General features: G+C 37.9%; 1 protein-coding gene across 1 annotated transcript; it reads right to left on the bottom strand.

The window, feature by feature from the left end:
• Window positions 1–12,470: 12,470 nt before the first annotated feature.
• On the bottom strand, window positions 12,471–20,364 carry gucy2d (guanylate cyclase 2D, retinal; the record flags this gene model as incomplete). The annotated part of the gene is made up of 18 exons (XM_083890427.1): window positions 12,471–12,555; window positions 12,676–12,758; window positions 12,839–12,933; window positions 14,578–14,676; window positions 15,553–15,727; window positions 15,811–16,003; window positions 16,595–16,758; window positions 16,853–17,001; window positions 17,176–17,325; window positions 17,408–17,564; window positions 17,658–17,834; window positions 17,917–17,997; window positions 18,075–18,194; window positions 18,289–18,400; window positions 18,486–18,570; window positions 18,686–19,058; window positions 19,125–19,426; window positions 19,506–20,364. The coding sequence occupies 18 exons, from the start codon at window positions 20,362–20,364 to the stop codon at window positions 12,471–12,473; spliced, it is 3,459 nt and encodes a 1,152-aa protein (XP_083746553.1).
• Window positions 20,365–20,585: the final 221 nt, after the last annotated feature.

The raw sequence follows: 20,585 nt of genomic DNA, 5'->3' as shown, positions 1-20,585 counted from the left end.
TTTATGTTAAGATTTAAAAACAATAGTCATTACAATGATGTTTTTCCATTATTTTCTTCCATTTATTGTCATCATCAAGAACCTCGAAAGAAACCAGTTAATGAAATAAATGCGTAATCACAAAATATACTGTAAATCTAAAGAGTGAAAATAAAGTGCACTGTCTATTATATTTTAATGATCTAAACAAATCAATTCAAAATAACCACATAATCCCAATGATCACCCCCTCTGTTCACAGATAATTCATATAAAAAGACCACAAGTTAAACCACGTCCTGTCTTCTCTCTTTCAGAAACTGCAGAAACTCCTCGATGTCCTGGATCATCTTCTCTACGATGTCGGCTTCTTCTTCTTCCAGCGCTCTGAGACGAGGAGTATACACGTCCATCTATATTCACCAGTTCTATAGAAATAGCAGAGTGTGTATTAATTGGACAAACTCTTGTGTTTGCAGGGCGTCTGGAAACATCAAGACCAATGTGAAAATGAACTCCACGCAGATGTGAGTCAATGCTGTTTTTCCTGTTATTTGATTTTCAAAATAAAGCTTAAAAAAAAGAAAAAGACAAGTGTTTCCCCTGTAAAATTTTGAGCTAAAAGTACAATTCTTTTTTATTAACTCAGACGTTTAGTTTGTGTCACTTGCTGTGCTGGGAAACAGTCACTGAACCACTGTTGATTTCTTCCACAGAGCTGACATTCAAATTGTTTTTGTTTGAGTGAACACAGGTTATCAGCTGAGACTGCAAAGAAAACTGCTAACTAACAATTGTAAATGTTCACAGAGACGTCTTCAGCAGCTCTCCCAGTAATCAGTGACACACAACTTTAGAGACAGTGTTGGTGGAGTCTTATACTTACAACTGTTGTCTTTAGTGATCAGTGTAAGACTCCACCGTCTCTGAAGTTGTGTGTAACTACGATTACTGACAGATTTGCTGAAGAGGTCTCTGCGACAATTTCTAATTGTTAGTTTGCAGTTGCTGACCCAAAAACAGTTTGAATGTCGGCTGCAGTGTTTGACTCTACATTTAGTTTTGTGAATGTTTAACTTGTATAGTTGCTCTGACTTAGTTCTTTAGCAGTTTTCTGATAGTCTTGTACTTAGTTATAATTATTTTCTGTGCAGCTTGTTTCACTCTACATTTATAGTTAGTCCAATGTGTTATCTCACTTCTTTGCTTCATTCAGCAGCTCCTCTGGTTGTACTTTATTGTGTTTGTTATAATTTCTCTTTAGCTCCAGTGTTTACTGGCTCATTGAATGTACTTTAGAAATGTTTTACTTATAATATACAGTTTGTCTTTGGATAAATTAACTCATGACAAGAAAATTGTATGCTTGAGTTTTTGAATAAACAATTTGAGAGAAAGTACAGTTCAAGTTTTTATTTTGAAACACAACAATCCCTGCATTGCACTATCTAAACGCAGGTTTCTCTCTGGAAAATGAGCGATCGATGGATTCTTGAACACTCCTCCAAATGGCAGCAAATAAAGACAGACTAGGGAGTGAAAGAGGGGTTGGCCAGATCTTACTACTTTGTAGTACAGGTTGGAGGAAACAATTGTTGCATGAGTCCATCTTCATCCTGGAAGACAAAGCACAACAACTTCAACACAAACACCACTAAAGTGGTGGTGACATGCTGCAAGACAACATACTCACATGATGGTGCAGAGTTGTCTCTTCAAGAAGCTTCTGGTTCTTCAGCCAAGTGGAGCATCATCTCAACAGCATCCTGCACCAGAAGACAATTGGACCCTTGTTTAGCAGTACACCAATAAAGAGTATCACAATGACAGTCAACATAAGTCTACATTCAAACAAATTTGACTTTCAGATGTTAACAACCTTTTTGGATTGTGGGTAACAGGAAGGACAGTAGTGAAGAGAAAACATAAGTCACTCTGTCACAGCTAAAGGTTGATACACATTTAAACCAAAATTTTACTCAGACATTGGAGATATGTTTTGCAATAAACCAATAAAGTTCAATTTAAACTCAGTCCACATGAGACACAATGACAGTCAACGTAGGGCTGGGTATTCACAATAATTTGACAGACTTTTTCCTGATTACATCTTCAGATGTTAGCCAACAACATTAGCACAAGTATTTAAAGACCTTGCCTCAACCCTAATAGCCTTGTGGGTAACAGGAAGGAGACAAGGATAGAGTGGTGAGAAGACACATTGAGGCTATTTAAACCAAATTTAGTAAGGGGGCAATGGAAGAAATTTAAAAATTACATCTTCAGATGCTGGCCTACACTTTTAAAACAGGTATTCAAAGCTCAATGTCTGCAGCTTGTTGCATGAATGGTACGATAGCTTTTTTGGATCGTAGGTAACAGGAACGAAGTGAGAGAAAAATATTGTCTAGATTAAATAAAAGCCAACAAGTAACTTTGTTTAAATGCCTTTGAGCATAGTTTATTAAACACAATTGCAACATATTAAAGGTTGAACAAACTCTTCCCATTAAATGTACCTGTGCAGATTACTGCATGACTCCTTCAAACATCTCCAGATTCTGAAATTCAGACAAGTAAAAAAAAAATTAAGTCAAGCACATTTGTAGAAGGCCAATAAAGGAAAATATTACAATCTTCCCTCTGACGCCATCTTGTGGTCAAACTGACAGGTTTGAGTGGATGGGGATTTACCAGTTTCTCTGGCAGATTGTTGTCCAAGCTTCCACTGCCGCATGAAAAGTCAGCACATGGGTCAGGAATCCTGAAAAAGAAATGCACGTTAAAAAAAATAAAGTGCAAGAGGAGAATGTGAAATAACAAAATTAAAAAGTATTGCAGCTTGTACCTGGCTGCAAGGACTTAAAGATGTACTTTCTGCATCATGCCCGTTTGGCTGGATTTTCTCGCTTGAGGATCTTTTTTGGCACCTGAATGAGAAAGACATCCATACAGAGGAAATGTAGCTTTACCTGTGTTAACCTGAACATCAAATGGTGAATTTATTCTGTTAAGGGAATCCCAAACATTTAAGTCACTATTCAAGGCAGCAGTAGCTTAACGCATGTGTGCCGTGATGTAAAAAAAACAACCATTTCTCTATGGAAAATGGTGCAGGGAGTAAGTTTAACCTGCTGCTAAAATCCCATTTGCTACCATTGCTGTGAGCAAGTGAACACATTTAAAGATGTGGGAGAAAAAAGAAAAATAGTCACCTGATGAAAGTCTGCTGCAGTGACTCAGGCTGGAGCTTCTGAAACCTGTGAGAGAGTAAAAAACAAAATGGTCAGAGAACACTCCATTATGACAGCTAACATGTGATTAGAACAAAGGAAACATGCAGACAATGCTGTGATTACCTGGAGCTAGAGTTAAATGGGTCGACCTTGTGCATCACTGTCTTCAGTTTAACCAGGATTCTGAAACAGAACAAATAGAAGATGTTAAAGACACAAAGCTTCAGAAGAAGTATTATAATATAAATATATCAACAAAAGCAAAGTATGTGCGGTGTCCACTCTCACCTCTGTGCAGTCTGTTCCTTGTCCAAGTGACTCTGAACAGGAAGAGATGCTGACTCCGGGCGGAAGCGGAATATAAAAAACCGGAAGTGAAGAGGCTGGATTCAGGCCGTGTATGATGGGAGTTTTCTTTCACCTGGTGATGAATAATGATGCAAGTTAATGGAAAAAAACAAGTCATTTTCTACACACCTCCTTCGTGGGTCTCAGTGTTACTGCTGGAGTTTGGACTGGTTTGTCACGCAAACGGAACCTGTAAGGAGACGAAAGTAACAAGAGTTAAAATGTTAGAAAGAGGTGGAATTGTTTCGCAAATATCAATGAGACGAATTGTTCAGCTTGATCAAACGGAGCCTGAACAAGTCCTAGATACAAGGGTTTTGGAAAGAGAGTCAATTATTAAAGCGTTAGTTCACAAACATGGCAGAAATCTGAACGGGGTTTGGTTTCTGGCTCTCACCGAGCAGACATCACGGCGGGTGGATGAGCAGTATTTCAGTCGCAGAGTCTGTAAAAAAGAGAAAAAACAAAGACGTTAGAAAGAAACAACGTTCAAATGTGAACAAGATTAAAGACAAAATGATCAGCGTTTTTTCTTCACCTTCAGTTCAGGCTCCGCTGCTCAGGTGATGATTGAGAGAAGTTCAGCTGAGTGAGAATGAAGCTGTTGAAGGAGTTGGTTTATATACACACACACACACACACACACACACACACACACACACACACACACACACACAGGTGTGAGTGGTTGGCCTAATCACCTGCTCATTTACGTCACCTGTGATACCTGGCCGCCGGGGGGGGCGTGGCCTCCGCGCCACGTGACCTCACGTTCTTCTCTTTTTAAACCAGTTTTTTTATCTTTCATACTAAAACGACTTCTACGTGTTCTATATGTTGTTGTTGAAATATTTCGATCACTGTGTAGAAAGTATAAGACTTTTTATTCCGCTGCTTCCAAAAAAACAGCTTTTGAAATGTGTGTGGTCAGTTTACAGTGATCTTCATCTGAGAAATGAGACAGAAACACACACACACACACACACACACACACACATTCTTGTACTTGCTGCATACTGAGGACCAGCATTTCCACTTTATAAATCAACACAATTACAAATATCTACTTCATGAACGACATCTACAAAGAACTACTGGTTGCAGTACCATGAAATGTCTGCAGGTGGAGCCCCAGAGCAGAAAGGACTGGAAGAAAATTAAAAAAAAAAATTTGACCAAAGATTTTTGGTCCAAAATTTGACAAAACCATCATACTATACTATGTCGTCCAAAATTTGAAAAAATCTTTGACAAAAATTTTTTGGTCCAAAATTTGACCAAATACTCATACTATACTATGTCGTCCAAAATTTTAAAAGAAAATTTGACCAAAAATGTTTGGTCCAAAATTTGACAAAAACATCATACTATACTATGTCGTTCAAAATTTGAAAAAAAAAATTGACCCAAAATGTTTAGTCCAAAATTTGACAAAACCATCATACTATACTATGTCGTCCAAAATTTGAAAAAACATTTGACCCAAAATTTTTGGTCCAAAATTTTTAGTCCAAAATTTGACAAAACCATCATACTATACTATGTCGTCCAAAATTTGAAAAAATCTTTGACAAAAATTTTTTGGTCCAAAATTTGACAAATACTCATACTATACTCTGTCGTCCAAAATTTAAAAAGAAAATTTGACCAAAAATGTTTGGTCCAAAATTTGACAAAAACATCATACTATACTATGTCGTTCAAAATTTGAAAAAAAATTTTTACCCAAAATGTTTAGTCCAAAATTTGAAAAAATCTTTGACAAAAATGTTTTGGTCCAAAATTTGACAAATACTCATACTATGTCGTCCAAAATTTAAAAAGAAAATTTGACCAAAAATGTTTGGTCCAAAATTTGACAAAAACATCATACTTTACTATGTCGTTCAAAATTTGAAAAAAAAATTGACCCAAAATGTTTAGTCCAAAATTTGAAAAAAACGTCATACTATGCTATGTCGACCAACATTTTTTAAAAAACATTTGACCCAAAATTTTTGGTCCAAAATTTCTGGTCCAAAATTTTAAGTCCAAAATTTGACAAAAACATCATACTATACTATGTCGTTCAAAATTTGAAAAAAAAAATTGACCCAAAATGTTTAGTCCAAAATTTGAAAAAAAACGTCATACTATGCTATGTCGACCAACATTTTTTAAAAAACATTTGACCCAAAATTTTTGGTCCAAAATTTCTGGTCCAAAATTTTTAGTCCAAAATTTGACAAAACCATCATACTATACTATGTCGTCCAAAATTTGAAAAAATCTTTGACAAAAATTTTTTGGTCCAAAATTTGACAAATACTCATACTATACTCTGTCGTCCAAAATTTAAAAAGAAAATTTGACCAAAAATGTTTGGTCCAAAATTTGACAAAAACATCATACTATACTATGTCGTTCAAAATTTGAAAAAAAAAATTGACCCAAAATGTTTAGTCCAAAATTTGAAAAAAAACGTCATACTATACTATGTCGACCAACATTTTTTAAAAAACATTTGACCCAAAATTTTTGGTCCAAAATTTCTGGTCCAAAATGTTTAGTCCAAAATTTGACAAAACCATCATACTATACTATGTCGTCCAAAATTTGAAAAAATCTTTGACAAAAATTTTTTGGTCCAAAATTTCACAAATACTCATACTATACTATGTCGTCCAAAATTTAAAAAGAAAATTTGACCAAAAATGTTTGGTCCAAAATTTCTGGTCCAAAATTTTTAGTACAAAATTTGACAAAACCATCATACTATACTATGTCGTCCAAAATTTGAAAAAATCTTTGACAAAAATTTTTTGGTCCAAAATTTGACAAATACTCATACTATACTATGTCGTCCAAAATGTAAAAAGAAAATTTGACCAAAAATGTTTGGTCCAAAATTTCTGGTACAAAATTTTTAGTACAAAATTTGACAAAACCATCATACTATACTATGTCGTCCAAAATTTGAAAAAATCTTTGACAAAAATTTTTTGGTCCAAAATTTGACAAATACTCATACTATACTATGTCGTCCAAAATTTAAAAAGAAAATTTGACCAAAAATGTTTGGTCCAAAATTTGACAAAAACATCATACTATACTATGTCGTTCAAAATTTGAAAAAAAAAATTGACCCAAAATGTTTAGTCCAAAATTTGAAAAAATCTTTGACAAAAATGTTTTGGTCCAAAATTTGACAAATACTCATACTATGTCGTCCAAAATTTAAAAAGAAAATTTGACCAAAAATGTTTGGTCCAAAATTTGACAAAAACATCATACTTTACTATGTCGTTCAAAATTTGAAAAAAAAATTGACCCAAAATGTTTAGTCCAAAATTTGAAAAAAACGTCATACTATGCTATGTCGACCAACATTTTTTAAAAAACATTTGACCCAAAATTTTTGGTCCAAAATTTCTGGTCCAAAATTTTAAGTCCAAAATTTGACAAAAACATCATACTATACTATGTCGTTCAAAATTTGAAAAAAAAATTGACCCAAAATGTTTAGTCCAAAATTTGAAAAAAACGTCATACTATGCTATGTCGACCAACATTTTTTAAAAAACATTTGACCCAAAATTTTTGGTCCAAAATTTCTGGTCCAAAATTTTTAGTCCAAAATTTGACAAAACCATCATACTATACTATGTCGTCCAAAATTTGAAAAAATCTTTGACAAAAATTTTTTGGTCCAAAATTTGACAAATACTCATACTATACTCTGTCGTCCAAAATTTAAAAAGAAAATTTGACCAAAAATGTTTGGTCCAAAATTTGACAAAAACATCATACTATACTATGTCGTTCAAAATTTGAAAAAAAAAATTGACCCAAAATGTTTAGTCCAAAATTTGAAAAAAAACGTCATACTATACTATGTCGACCAACATTTTTTAAAAAACATTTGACCCAAAATTTTTGGTCCAAAATTTCTGGTCCAAAATGTTTAGTCCAAAATTTGACAAAACCATCATACTATACTATGTCGTCCAAAATTTGAAAAAATCTTTGACAAAAATTTTTTGGTCCAAAATTTGACAAATACTCATACTATACTATGTCGTCCAAAATTAAAAAGAAAATTTGACCAAAAATGTTTGGTCCAAAATTTCTGGTCCAAAATTTTTAGTACAAAATTTGACAAAACCATCATACTATACTATGTCGTCCAAAATTTGAAAAAATCTTTGACAAAAATTTTTTGGTCCAAAATTTGACAAATACTCATACTATACTATGTCGTCCAAAATGTAAAAAGAAAATTTGACCAAAAATGTTTGGTCCAAAATTTCTGGTCCAAAATTTTTAGTACAAAATTTGACAAAACCATCATACTATACTATGTCGTCCAAAATTTGAAAAAATCTTTGACAAAAATTTTTTGGTCCAAAATTTGACAAATACTCATACTATACTATGTCGTCCAAAATTTAAAAAGAAAATTTGACCAAAAATGTTTGGTCCAAAATTTGACAAAAACATCATACTATACTATGTCGTTCAAAATTTGAAAAAAAAAATTGACCCAAAATGTTTAGTCCAAAATTTGAAAAAAACCATCATACTATACTATGTCGACCAACATTTTTAAAAAAACATTTGACCCAAAATTTTTGGTCCAAAATTTCTAGTCCAAAATTTGACAAAACCATCATACTATACTATGTCGTCCAAAATTTGAAAAACCTTTGACAAAAATTTTTTGGTCCAAAATTTGACAAATACTCATACTATACTATGTCGTCCAAAATTTAAAAAGAAAATTTGACCAAAAATGTTTGGTCCAAAATTTGACAAAAACATCATACTATACTATGTCGTTCAAAATTTGAAAAAAAAAATTGACCCAAAATGTTTAGTCCAAAATTTGAAAAAAAACGTCATACTATACTATGTCGACCAACATTTTTAAAAAACATTTGACCCAAAATTTTTGGTCCAAAATTTTTAGTCCAAAATTTGACAAAAACGTCATACTATACTATGTCGTCCAAAATTTGAAAAAATCTTTGACAAAAAATTTTTGGTCCAAAATTTTATAGCAACCTAAGGAAGTGATTTCAATGAAAATAAAGTGAGGACCGGCCAAAATGTCCTCACTTCGTAAAAATGACCTCACTTTGTTGGTTAAAAACCCTCGCTGGTCCTCAGTATGCTGCAAGTACAAGAACACACACACACACACACACACACACACACACACACACACACACACACACACACACACACACACACACACACACACACACACACACACACACACACACACAGGTGTGAGTGGTTGGCCTAATCACCTGCTCATTTACGTCACCTGTGATACCTGGCCGCCGGGGGGGGCGTGGCCTCCGCGCCACGTGACCTCACGTTCTTCTCTTTTTAAACCAGTTTTTTTATCTTTCATACTAAAACGACTTCTACGTGTTCTATATGTTGTTGTTGAAATATTTCGATCACTGTGTAGAAAGTATAAGACTTTTTATTCCGCTGCTTCCAAAAAAACAGCTTTTGAAATGTGTGTGGTCAGTTTACAGTGATCTTCATCTGAGAAATGAGACAGAAACAAACACAAAGTCACATTTAAACACCAACGGTGTCTCTGTTGGACTTTGATCACTTTGATGGAATTTAGTTCACATTCATCTAATTTAAATCCTTTAAATTTAACATACATTACAAAGAAACATGTGCTCAGTTTACACTCTTATTGTCTATTTCTGGCATTTTTCCACAATCAGGAAAAATACATTTCATTGTACTGGCAACATAATAAATGAGTAGCTAGTGTTTATTTCTTGATTAACACAACTATTTGGGGAGAATTTAAGTTATTTAACTCACACCTGCAACAAAAATCAGTTTGGATCTTTCATAAACTTTGCTTTGTTTTTCGATACGATCGCGAAGAGCGCTGTCAAAGTTCGTACACGAGTAATTGTCGTTCAGTGACGGCAGTATAAGAAGAAATTACCTTATGTACGCAACAACATGTACATAACACGTTTACATCTTAGACATGTAAATATAGCAACAATAAATAACAGTGAATTGAAAATACGGAATAAAATAATTCCCTTATACAGCCAGGAGGTGGCAGTACAGGAGGTGGGGGTTATGCAGATCCCGTGGCGTCCTGTAGCTCCTCTCTGATGGCGTTGAGCTGGCGGACTTTGTCCGTGCCCTTGACGATGAAATGGAGGATCTTCCCGAGGTCCACAGAGCGATCGCGGGTTCAAATGTCGGGAAAAGTGAATTGTAAATTAAAACGTACGATTGCACAGACTTTATCCTCAGGTCAACTGGTTATTCCGAAAATAACTAGAAGTAGAATCGGTGGTAGAACATTTAGCTACCAGGCTCCTCTCCTGTGGAACCAACTTCCGCTTTCAGTCAGACAGTCTGACTGCGTCTCTGCCTTTAAGGGTAGACTGAAAACCTACCTCTTTAACATAGCCTATAGTCGAAGCTAGATCAGGTATGTCCTGATTAGAATAGTCTATCTTATGCTGCCAAAGGCTTAGACTGCTGGGGGAATTTCCCATTAAGGCACTTAGAATGAGCACACAGACTTTGCACGAGCTGCGCTTTCTCTACCCCGTCCTCGATTTTTCATCCCTCACCACTTACCTGATGTCCCCCCATGAGATGTAGCACATAAATCCACATGAAGCACATCTCTAACTGATTTTAATCTCTTACAGTTCTGCTAACACCAGTGAACGACATGAGGTCAGGACAGGAAAGAGGACTCCGTCATCTTCAAGTCTCTGACCACAACAGTCTTCACTACAGGCTGTGACAAACCCAGTGATCCAGATGATCCTGGCATTTAAAGACTTTTCACTTTTTATTCTTTGTCATTATGTATTGTATGTTTTGGGTAACATCTACTGCACGTCTGTCCGTCCAGGGAGTGGTTGCCTCACCTGTGGTTCTCCCTAAGGTTTCTACCCTTTTCCCTGTTATAAGGGTTTTTTCCCTGGTATTTTTCCTTACCCTGGTCCAAGGTCTAAGGACAGAGGATGTTACCAACCCTGTGAAGTCCCGTGAGACAAACTATGTTTTGTAAACTGTGGGCTATACAAATAAAGATTGATTGATTGATTGATTGATTGATTGATTGATTGAATTCATTACTTGTGTTGTTTTGTTGTTGTCGTTGTTGTGAATGTACGGCAGGCTGAAGTCAACGATATATTGCGCAATTCATGACTTACGGGAAACATTTCAAGAGCATCAGGCTTACATCCAAGCAGCACAGCACAACGGAGAAGTGGGTGTAATGTAATGACACATTCGACAGAGCGTTCTCTACAAGGAGAGCAGGCTCTGATGAACCTGACCGCCCGAGCGGGACAGTCAGGGACTTTTTTTCTCAGACTGCTTACTTTAATCTCAGAATTAATGTGGCCCCTATACTCTTCCGTAGCGTTGTTTTAAGGTACAGTGCGTAAAATTTAGCAGGGTTTATTAACCGAAATATAATATATATATTTTAACCCTCAGTGCTAATAACACACAACTCCTTATATGGACATCCTGGGGTGTTGGAGTGTTTATAGGTCACATCTGAAGGCTTTACAAATTGTTTTCTTTTGTCAAAGTTCTGATTAATTTCATATCACATATTTATTTACATTTAAAAAAACAGATTTTAAAAATGTGTCATGTGTGTTTATATAGTGGAAAAACAATAATTCCATCAGATTGCCTATAGGCTGTGCTAAAGAAAAGGATACAAAACACTATAAACTGCACATTCTTATAGACTTTTACTTAGAATTTTATCATAGTAATGGAAAATAGCAGCCTAAATGCTTCCACGGCATCCCCAAGGAAACAAACCAGCCAGGACGTTTGTTTCGCAGAAGCTTTCTACGGAAATAAAAGAGAACAACATCCTGTCGGTTTACGTGAAGGCCACTGTAGTTCACTGATACGCTTGATAAAAAAGAAAAAGTCCTTATTGTCACTTATTCTTACACACTAGATCTTTAAAGTACTATCACCAAAGTGAGTGCAGTGATGTGTCTCTTCATCAATTCATTATTTCAGGGATGGATTACACCCTCACACCCAATAAATTCATTCAAACTAATGTTAAATTAATTAAATCATCACATTTATATTTCCAACTGCATCTAAATAGGATTTTAGAGCACAGTTAGTCATGAGAAAGAAACATGTTTCAACAACAGGCCTATCACAGTAATGAATTAATAATGTTAAAAGACTGAATGACCAAAGAGGTGTTTTTTAAAATATGTATAATAACAATAAAATTCATATTTTGACATGGCTTCATTTGTCAAAGATGTGAATAATGATGACATTATGATACACTACGAAAACAAAACCAGAGCTCTCAAACACGACTGACCAATCCAGCGTTTGCAGCTTAAATGACTCCGAGAATGCTTCAGTAAATGAATTCTGTGTTGTTGCAAAAGGCTAATGTTGCTGCAGTGTAGACCCTATCATACCAGAGATGAATAATCCAGCAGCAATAGCTTCCACCCCTGGAGCGTTGGTGATCAAAGTTAATCTCCAGTATGTCCACAAAGCACAAAGATCAGTACAAATACATACAGTACATGAAGTAAACCACGCTGTGATCCTTTCTTACACACATCCTTCATAGCCTCCCTGTTGTGTTAGTGTCATCAACGACGAGTAAATCAGCCATGGTAAATTATAATATATATTTTTTTTGGCTCATTTTTGCTCTTTGGAGCCAGGGTTTTTCATGGCACTGATGAGCGAACGCTACAAACAAAAGAGAACGATAATCTCCAAGAACGATTATTTTAATTTAATTTAGATGAATGTATTTCCAGTGTTTTCAATTTAAATTGCAACTCTAGGACATTTCACTTTGTCAGTCTGGGGGGGTTTCAGCGTTAAAACAACAGTCTAGCCCATCGTCTTCTGTCGATCCAGGAATTTCTGTCTTCTGTCGACAGGTATCTCATCTACGCTGATACCGTGATTGCTTCCCCTGTAATGAGACATGGGACACATGACAGATGTTTCAGGCTCTACTAACACCATTCGATTGTGTGAAGTTGTGAAGCAATAATGTAAAATCACACAGTCTAAATAAATTGTATTATCTTACCCTTGAAGGTCTGGAGGAATAGGAAGAGGCTTGTTGAAATCTTCCCTCCCTACCAACCAATATGTCGTCTCAATGCCTTTTCCCTGAGCGGGAAAACACCCAATTATTAACACTCATTTGCTATTATTATAAGAACCAGGGGTCAAAAGATTATTTTATTTACCTTTAACTCTGTCATGCCTCTGACCTGAATTTTGTACCCCAGCTTTAAGCTGTTCAGGACATCAACTGTGCTTTGGTTGACGTGGATTCTGTAAGCTACAGGGGAGAAAACACAGCAACATCATCAACACTCACACACTAAATCACATTTATATCAGATAAATACATCAAATCAGTGCCGGCTTCTGTGCTTTGTGGTTTTAAAGGTGAGGAATTTTGAAAGGTCAAGCTGTCATTTTTGCTTTGAACCACTTGGTGGCAGTAGACAAGCCATTATTGGTTGACTCCTGTAATCATGCATACATGCACTACTGGTATTTTACATTACATATTTACATATTTAGATGTATTTACACAAGTAGAGTATTTAGTAGTTAATACTAAAATGTTTAGTTTTACTGAATAGTTTCACAGAGAAATCGTAGAATTGTATTTTTAAACATGAGTTAAAGGTCCAGTGGGTAAGAATTAATGACATCTCATGAGACTCTCTTTCTAAAGCACATATCAAAGGCATATTCTATGATAACAAAACAAATTTTCATTTGCACTTAATTATACATTTATACAAACATACTTATGAGCAGAGGTAGGGCACTCGAGTCACATGACTTGGCTCGAGTCTGACTTAAATGGCTTAATTGTGGACTTGAGACGTCGGGAGAAGACTTAGACTTGAGTAAAATGACACAAATATTTACCTTTTGCTGTCACAATTTGTTTTTGAAAGTCGGAAAACATTGGGCATCTGTTTTTTGCGGACTTGCGTACAAACTTGGCAACCCGAGCAACACAAACAAAATTTCCGCTGACACTTCGAATCCCCACAAAGGAAGGTGAGACAGGAAGTCAGGCGGCTGCTATTTTAAGCAAACGCTAATGCTAACGCTAAAGTAAAAACGTGATGTTTTTTTAGTCTAATATTTGAAATTCATTTCATCAATTTTTTTAATGATATAATGATATATATTTTATACACACACATGTATATATATATGTATACACATCTATAGATACACATCACGAAATATCACGAAATAATTATACAACGTATATAAACATATATATGTATATATATATGTATATACATATATGAATATATATGTATATACATACACATATGTATATACATATATATATATACACATACATACATATATGTATACATACATATGTATACATACATATACACAGACATGTTTATATACAGAAAATCTATTTAAAATATTTTCAAATAAAATAATGAATTCAATATTCATATGACTTGACTTGATTCTCTAAATTGTTTTAATTTCTACAATTGATTCTTTTAATTGATTGTGTTTTCATTTCAAATGTATGTCCTTGCCTGTAAAGCACTATGCATTGCCTTGTGTAAGAATGGCACTATACAAATAAACTTTGGCTTAAATAAAATCCTCTCCTCCACTCACTGGACCTTCAAGTTTAAGTGTTTAGTTGTTAACAATTAAGTGCATGTATTTTTTTTGATATGGCACACAAAGGGGTCACAATGGTAAAATTGGTCATTGATGACATTTACACTGAAACTTCAATATAGCCTCTAATAGTCTTAAAGGATTAGTGAGGGCCGCTCACTTAAAGCCCCGTTTAGCCTAAAGCAGCAAGCACACAAACCGCCACCCACCTGTCCTCACAACCACCACGTCAATTTAAGACTTTAACTTAAAAGAATGATAAGGGCTATAGTTTTTATACGAAAATAAGTAAAATACTTACGCAACCCTGTGGACTCCATTCGTGATGCTGTGTTGACGGTGTCACCAAACAGACAGTACCGAGGCATTGTAAGACCCACTACTCCTGCCACGACTGGGCCTGTGAACGCAACATAACCCACAAAGACACACACACACACACACACAGATAGAGAGAAATATAGGCTGCTTTAACACGTGACTGTGATTATAAACAGTATTCAAGACACTGTGTGTGTGGATGGAGAAATTCATAGAAGGGTTGTCGTAGTACAGAGTACAGAGTTATGGAGTGTGTTAATTGGATGACTGCACGCTAAGTGGATAGCGTTTCACTGTTCCAGGAGTAAGTACCAGACGGAGATAAAGGAGGTAAAAATACCTCCTTACCTCGAGTAGCTCGCGTTCGTATTTCTCTACAATAAACCGATGTTTTACTCACTCTAAATAAGTGCTCAGTACACATGCAACACTTTCTTACACTACTCTGTGGCTCAGGGTCATGGGTAATATACCTCATGTCTCTTAACTTATTTATGAGTGTATTTTTAGGTATTTAGCCTAGGCAGTTTTTATTCCCTGTATTTTTAGTTAGTTTTAACCTTGTTTTTAACCCAGTTCGGCTCTATGCTCTTAGATATAAGGGTTCCAAAAGTGTTCTTCTACAAGGGCTGAGGTTCTACCTGGAACCATTTGCTTCTGAAAAACCCTTTAAAACCCCTTTCCTGAGTAAATAGTTTTAAAAGGGTTCCACCTGGAACCAAAAAGGGTTCTCCTACGAGGACAAGCCGAAGAATTAGAATTAGCATTAGCATAATTTTTTACATAGTGCTTCGTACGCTCTGGACTTGGTGTTTTGTTGAACGATTGTGTGTGTAGTAGTAAAACTGGTGAAACTGAATTGCCCAAAGGGGATAAATAAAGTGATCTGTGTCTTTATTCCTATAATTAATCATGAGAAATTTGATTAGATCAGTGTCTTCAGTTTGTCGCTCACCAGAGTGCAGCCCAATGCGGATCCTGACTTTTAGCTCAGGCATGTGCCTCATCTTGAAAGTCCCAATGCAGTGGAGAATGTCCAGAGACATGTTGGCCATCTCAGCCGCGTGACGATTCCCGTTCCTGGCGGGGACTCCTGAAGCCACCATGTAAGCATCGCCAATAGTTTCCACCTGAGAAACATGAACATTAGAGAAGAGCACCCACATCGCATGGACAGGACAAAGCTATATGAAAACCGTGGGTGGAAAAACACCTTGTAGACGTCATGCAGCCCAATGATCGCATCGAAGTGTGTATAGAGGTCATTGAGTAAGTCGACCACCTCGATGGGTTCACTGAGAGCCGAGATGGTGGTGAAGCCCACGATGTCGCTGAAGTAAAGCGTGACGTCGCTGAAATGTTCCGGTTTGACAGGTTTGCCCGTCTTCAGTGCCTGAGCCACCGACCTGGAAAAAGAAGAATCATCAACGGAGGCGCATACAGACCTTACACTTCTGCTCTTTCTGAATTTTCACTTATTAGTTTCTTGTAAAATATAGACACAGAATTTGTAATATTTAAATACAATAATATTGTAAATCTACATTTTTGGAGGACAATAATTAAACATCACTTGCAGTACATTTAGCTGCTGTGTATTATGTTTGGAAAATATACATGGTTTATAAGTGAGCAAAATTTAAATGTTTTAATAATGCTCTTTCCTTTCTCTGATCACATCTTTTCCTAAGATTTGAAATATTCCCACAGTTCCTGAACGCACCTCGAGAAAGCAAACCAAAAAGGTTCACCCAAATGCTTATTTCTGATTATTTTTTGCTGAGATTATAACTATGATTTTATTGTCCCTCTCTATTCAGACTCAGACACCAAAGCTCACCTGGTCTCCATGCTGTGTAATCTAAGTGTAATCTGGTTAATGCAATATAGGGAAGATCCAAAGCTTTACTGTTGCTTATAAAACTCAATAGCTGTGCTGTGTGTGCAGTAAAGTGAAATATGACATGTGTTATGTCTGAAGTTTGCTGGATACTCACCTGGGCAACATCTGAGCGACCAGGTTGTCAGTCTTCTGCCTCTCCAGCTCCAGCTCCTCGGTCCTCTCTCTGATCAGATCCTCCAAGTTCGAGGAGTACTGTTCCAACATCCGCAGCATAGAGTCGATGATGTTGGTCTTCTTTCCCTTGGTGATGTTCTTGAACTGTCAGATGGAAAGTGAAAGGGAACAGGAACGTCATTCCCGGCTTGTTCGGGAGGAGAAGACCTGCGTCACCTTTGTTTTTAAGGGCTTTTACCTGTTTGAAGATGTCCTCAAAGTTCGGCCTCTTCTCTGGCTCTTCGCTCCAGGACTGTTTCATGACCTGTATCACATCCAGAGGAGCCTCGTCCACTGACACAGTCGGCCGACACAAAGGAGGAGGGGCTTTGACCTTGCTTACAATCTCTGTCAATGCAGCCACACGCACAACAACAGAGTTATTTGGCACAGAAATGCACAAAACAGACAGTAAAATGCTAAATTCTCAGTCCCTGGAGTATAAATCACAACTAAATCTCTTATACAATCTACTGTTGCTATTGTGTCGTCATATTTTGTGGTCACCGATGCGTCGCTCACCTTTAGGAGGCATGTCCAGCATGCAGAAAGGCGCCGAGCGAGTGATGACCTCCTGCACAATGACGGAAAAGCTGTAGATATCTCCGCTGAAAGTCCCTTTCCTCCTCAGTTCAGGGCTTCGCAGCAGCTCAGGAGCCGTCCAGAGCAGATCTTTATTTATCGAGAGAACATGCGAAAGGATGAATAAACAAAGACACTCTGTAAATGACTCTGTGAATGTCAGTAAACTCACTCTCTGGCTTCTCCTCGTCCGTGTCGATGCCTTGCCCAATCAAAATTTCATTGTATCCGTAATCTGTCACCTTCAACACAAAGCGCCCGTCGACCACACAGTTGCGCGATTTGAGTCGTCCATGGATGATGTCATGATTGTGAAGGTACTTCATTCCCTGACGATTTGTAAAACAAAAGTGTGAGAGATTTTTTTTGAAAAGCATGGTAACAATATGAATGAAAAATGAGGGGGTTATTTTTTGTCTCACCCGGATCAGATCCATTAAAAGGGAGGACTTGAACATCCAGTCAAGACGCACATCCTCATTGCTGAGCAGATCCTCCAGGCTGCCCCTGGAGCAGTGCTCAGTCACTATACCAAATATTGCCGAGTCAAAGAACAGCCCCAGGATCAGGTTGAGGTTCTCGTGCCTCATGTTCCTGAGCTGAGGGAAAGACGAGGCTGAATTGTCAAATTTGTTTCTCATATATATTTCCATTTTTTTGGAACTTTCAACTCAAACACACCTTGATAAAGACAAACTCGGTGGTGCTGTTGACGCCTGAAACCGATCCAGCGGGACATTTCTTCAACCAAACCCAGTCTCCCTGAGATTTTAACAAAGCAGTACAGTCAGTAACATCTGAAGGAGCACGTTGAAGGAGCGATTGTTAACAAACAGTACCTCAAACACAGCGACATTGGAGCTGTCAGGTGAGGACGCCATGTAGCTGCGACCTGACACCGAGTGGTGAGGTGTCTTCATATCCAGCTGGCTTTTCAGGATACTTTCATCATTGATCTTCTGCTCACAAACACACATATGTGCAAAAAAGACAGATCAGTGCAGGGAATTCACTGGATTATTATCCATTCTACAGATTCAGCACAAAACTGACCCTTTTGCTGACTTGAGTGTTGATGAAGACGAGGTCATCCAGGGTCAGAACGATCTTAGACGGGCCATCGTTATCACCACCTCCAAAGCTGAAGCCAACTTTGCCGGTTCTCCTAAACGATCATCACGTGTTAGTAAATATCACGCAAGGCTGCACCGGAGGATATACATCAAGCTTTGATATTCTTGGGCACATACTTGAAATGAAGATAGATGTTTACTCCACAACCAACAACTGACATGAACAAGAGGCAAAGAAAGAACAGAGTGACTGAATCCAAGCCTTAGGTGAGGGGAAACGCAAAAAGATAAGACAGTTACACTACACTGAATTCAGCTGTGTGCACCATATTAACTGATACCAGCATTTTTCATGTTGGTGACACTCCTGCACTCACCTCCACTACAGGCAAAATAGGGACTGAACCAGCAGCTTGAGTCTCTGTAGGGTGTACTTCCTGCAAAATGGATGGAACGACCAAGGTACTTCAAGTTCCCCGTTTTGCCATCTGTATGAGCAGCATCCAGAACGTGAGTGGAGTACAGAGAGGTGCCCATGCCACTGTAGTCCAACACTACATAGCGAGCCTGCATGCCTTCCCCTCCCCTGCTGGCTCTCAGATGCTGATTAAAGCCTTCAAATTCAAAGCCACCCTCAGTGTTGCTTAGGATCTGACCAGTAACCCAGACGCCACTCTTGGCCCGTGCCTGCTCAGCAGCCATTGCTGTGTAATATATCATGTTGTAGATGGTGCCAAAGAATGGAGATACCTAGGAGAGAATTTTTCATTAAAACCAGAACATCTTTGTCTGCTTCTATGCTTACACAAGTCTTACCTCCTCTGGTGGTGTGCTGCTGCGGATTTCATAGCTGTTTTGAGCATCTTTGTAGGCCTCATAGAAATTACTTTCTCCAGAGTCCATGGTTATTGTGACGACTCCATCATATGCTTTCCTTAGTTTCGTGTCATTGCCCAGAGCATAGTAGTTTGCGTCTTTGTAAGGTAGTGAGTACAGGAGGGTGTCGTAAGGGATGAACACATAGCCACGGTCGATCATGCGCATGGTCAATGCCGTGGTCAGAAGCTGATATTGGGCTTGGCCTCCAATGAGTACAGAAGGCATGCACATGATGACCACTGTGGAGGGAGGGGAAAATATTTATTTCTATGATTTGCAGTGTGGAGGCTCTTTAAACTGGATTATATTTCAACTCACCTCTGACCCGGTCTGTCTCCCGTATTTTTGTCAGTGCTCTGCGAGGCCCATCTTTGTCAGCTTCCATGGTTACTACAGGGTTAACAGGTAGGCCAAGGACCCTCAGTGACGAAGCCAGCTCCTGTCCCGTGGCTTCCCAAATGTCTGTGTCTTCGGAAATAATGGCCACATGGGCCCACCGGAAGAACCGCAACACAGTGAAGAGGACATTGGAAGGGAGCGGCAGTGGCCTCAAGAAAGTGGGGTACATATCACCTTGCTGCATGTTGGGTTTGAGGCAGCCCCAAGAAAGGATCCCTAAATCCCATTCTTTTGCATACAAAGCTGCTGAGGAGCAGTATCCTGGGTTAGCGGGGCCCAGGAAAGCAGCACCATAACCCTTTAGCTCAGCAAATCGAGCAAGAGCACGGGACGACTTGCAATCCTCGTTGACCAGTGTGTAGTCATACCAATAGCCTTTGTTTAGGTAGGGGTTCTTGTTTATGCGGGCTGTAGCAAGACTGGCTGCTATATCTGGTAGGGCTTTAGAGTATAAGAGGTCACATGTCCAGGGTCCAACCAGGGCCACCTTGAAAGTGGTTGCCCAGGCTTGACAGGGCATAAATGAGACAGTGAGTAAAGGCAGAAGGAACCAGTTCCCCCACCAGGCCCTGGAGCGATGCGCCGGGGATGATGGCAACTTAGGGTTGGATGACAAAGGTGCTGATGATGATGGTGATTCAAATCCTCTATACCCACTGCAGCTGTTTGTAACCTCTGTCCATTTGTGTTTTTTTCTATTGACTTGTTTTGAGTCACGCTGCCATCGTGGGTGGTAGGACAGATTGTGCAGAAAGCGAGTGTCTCTGTGATTGGCCATTTCCTCACACAGCTATTTCTAATGATTTTGGTGTGTGTCTGCGCGTAAGGGACTGTCCCCCTTGACACTCAGCAGGCCTCTAGTCCAAAGCTGCACAACCCCAAGCCATCACTGTGTCAAGAAAGTAAGAAAAAGTGGAATGTATTAGAAAACTGTTCAATGTGATGTCTATTTGGGTACTGGGATCTATGAAAAGCTCAGGGTTTAAATCATCTCCAGGA

The sequence above is a fragment of the Microchirus variegatus genome, assembly GCF_963457635.1.
Source record: "Microchirus variegatus genome assembly, chromosome: 5".
In the NCBI taxonomy this organism is placed as follows: domain Eukaryota; kingdom Metazoa; phylum Chordata; class Actinopteri; order Pleuronectiformes; family Soleidae; genus Microchirus; species Microchirus variegatus.
Note: the sequence above shows the minus strand (reverse complement) of the source record. Positions and strands in the feature narration are given on the sequence as shown.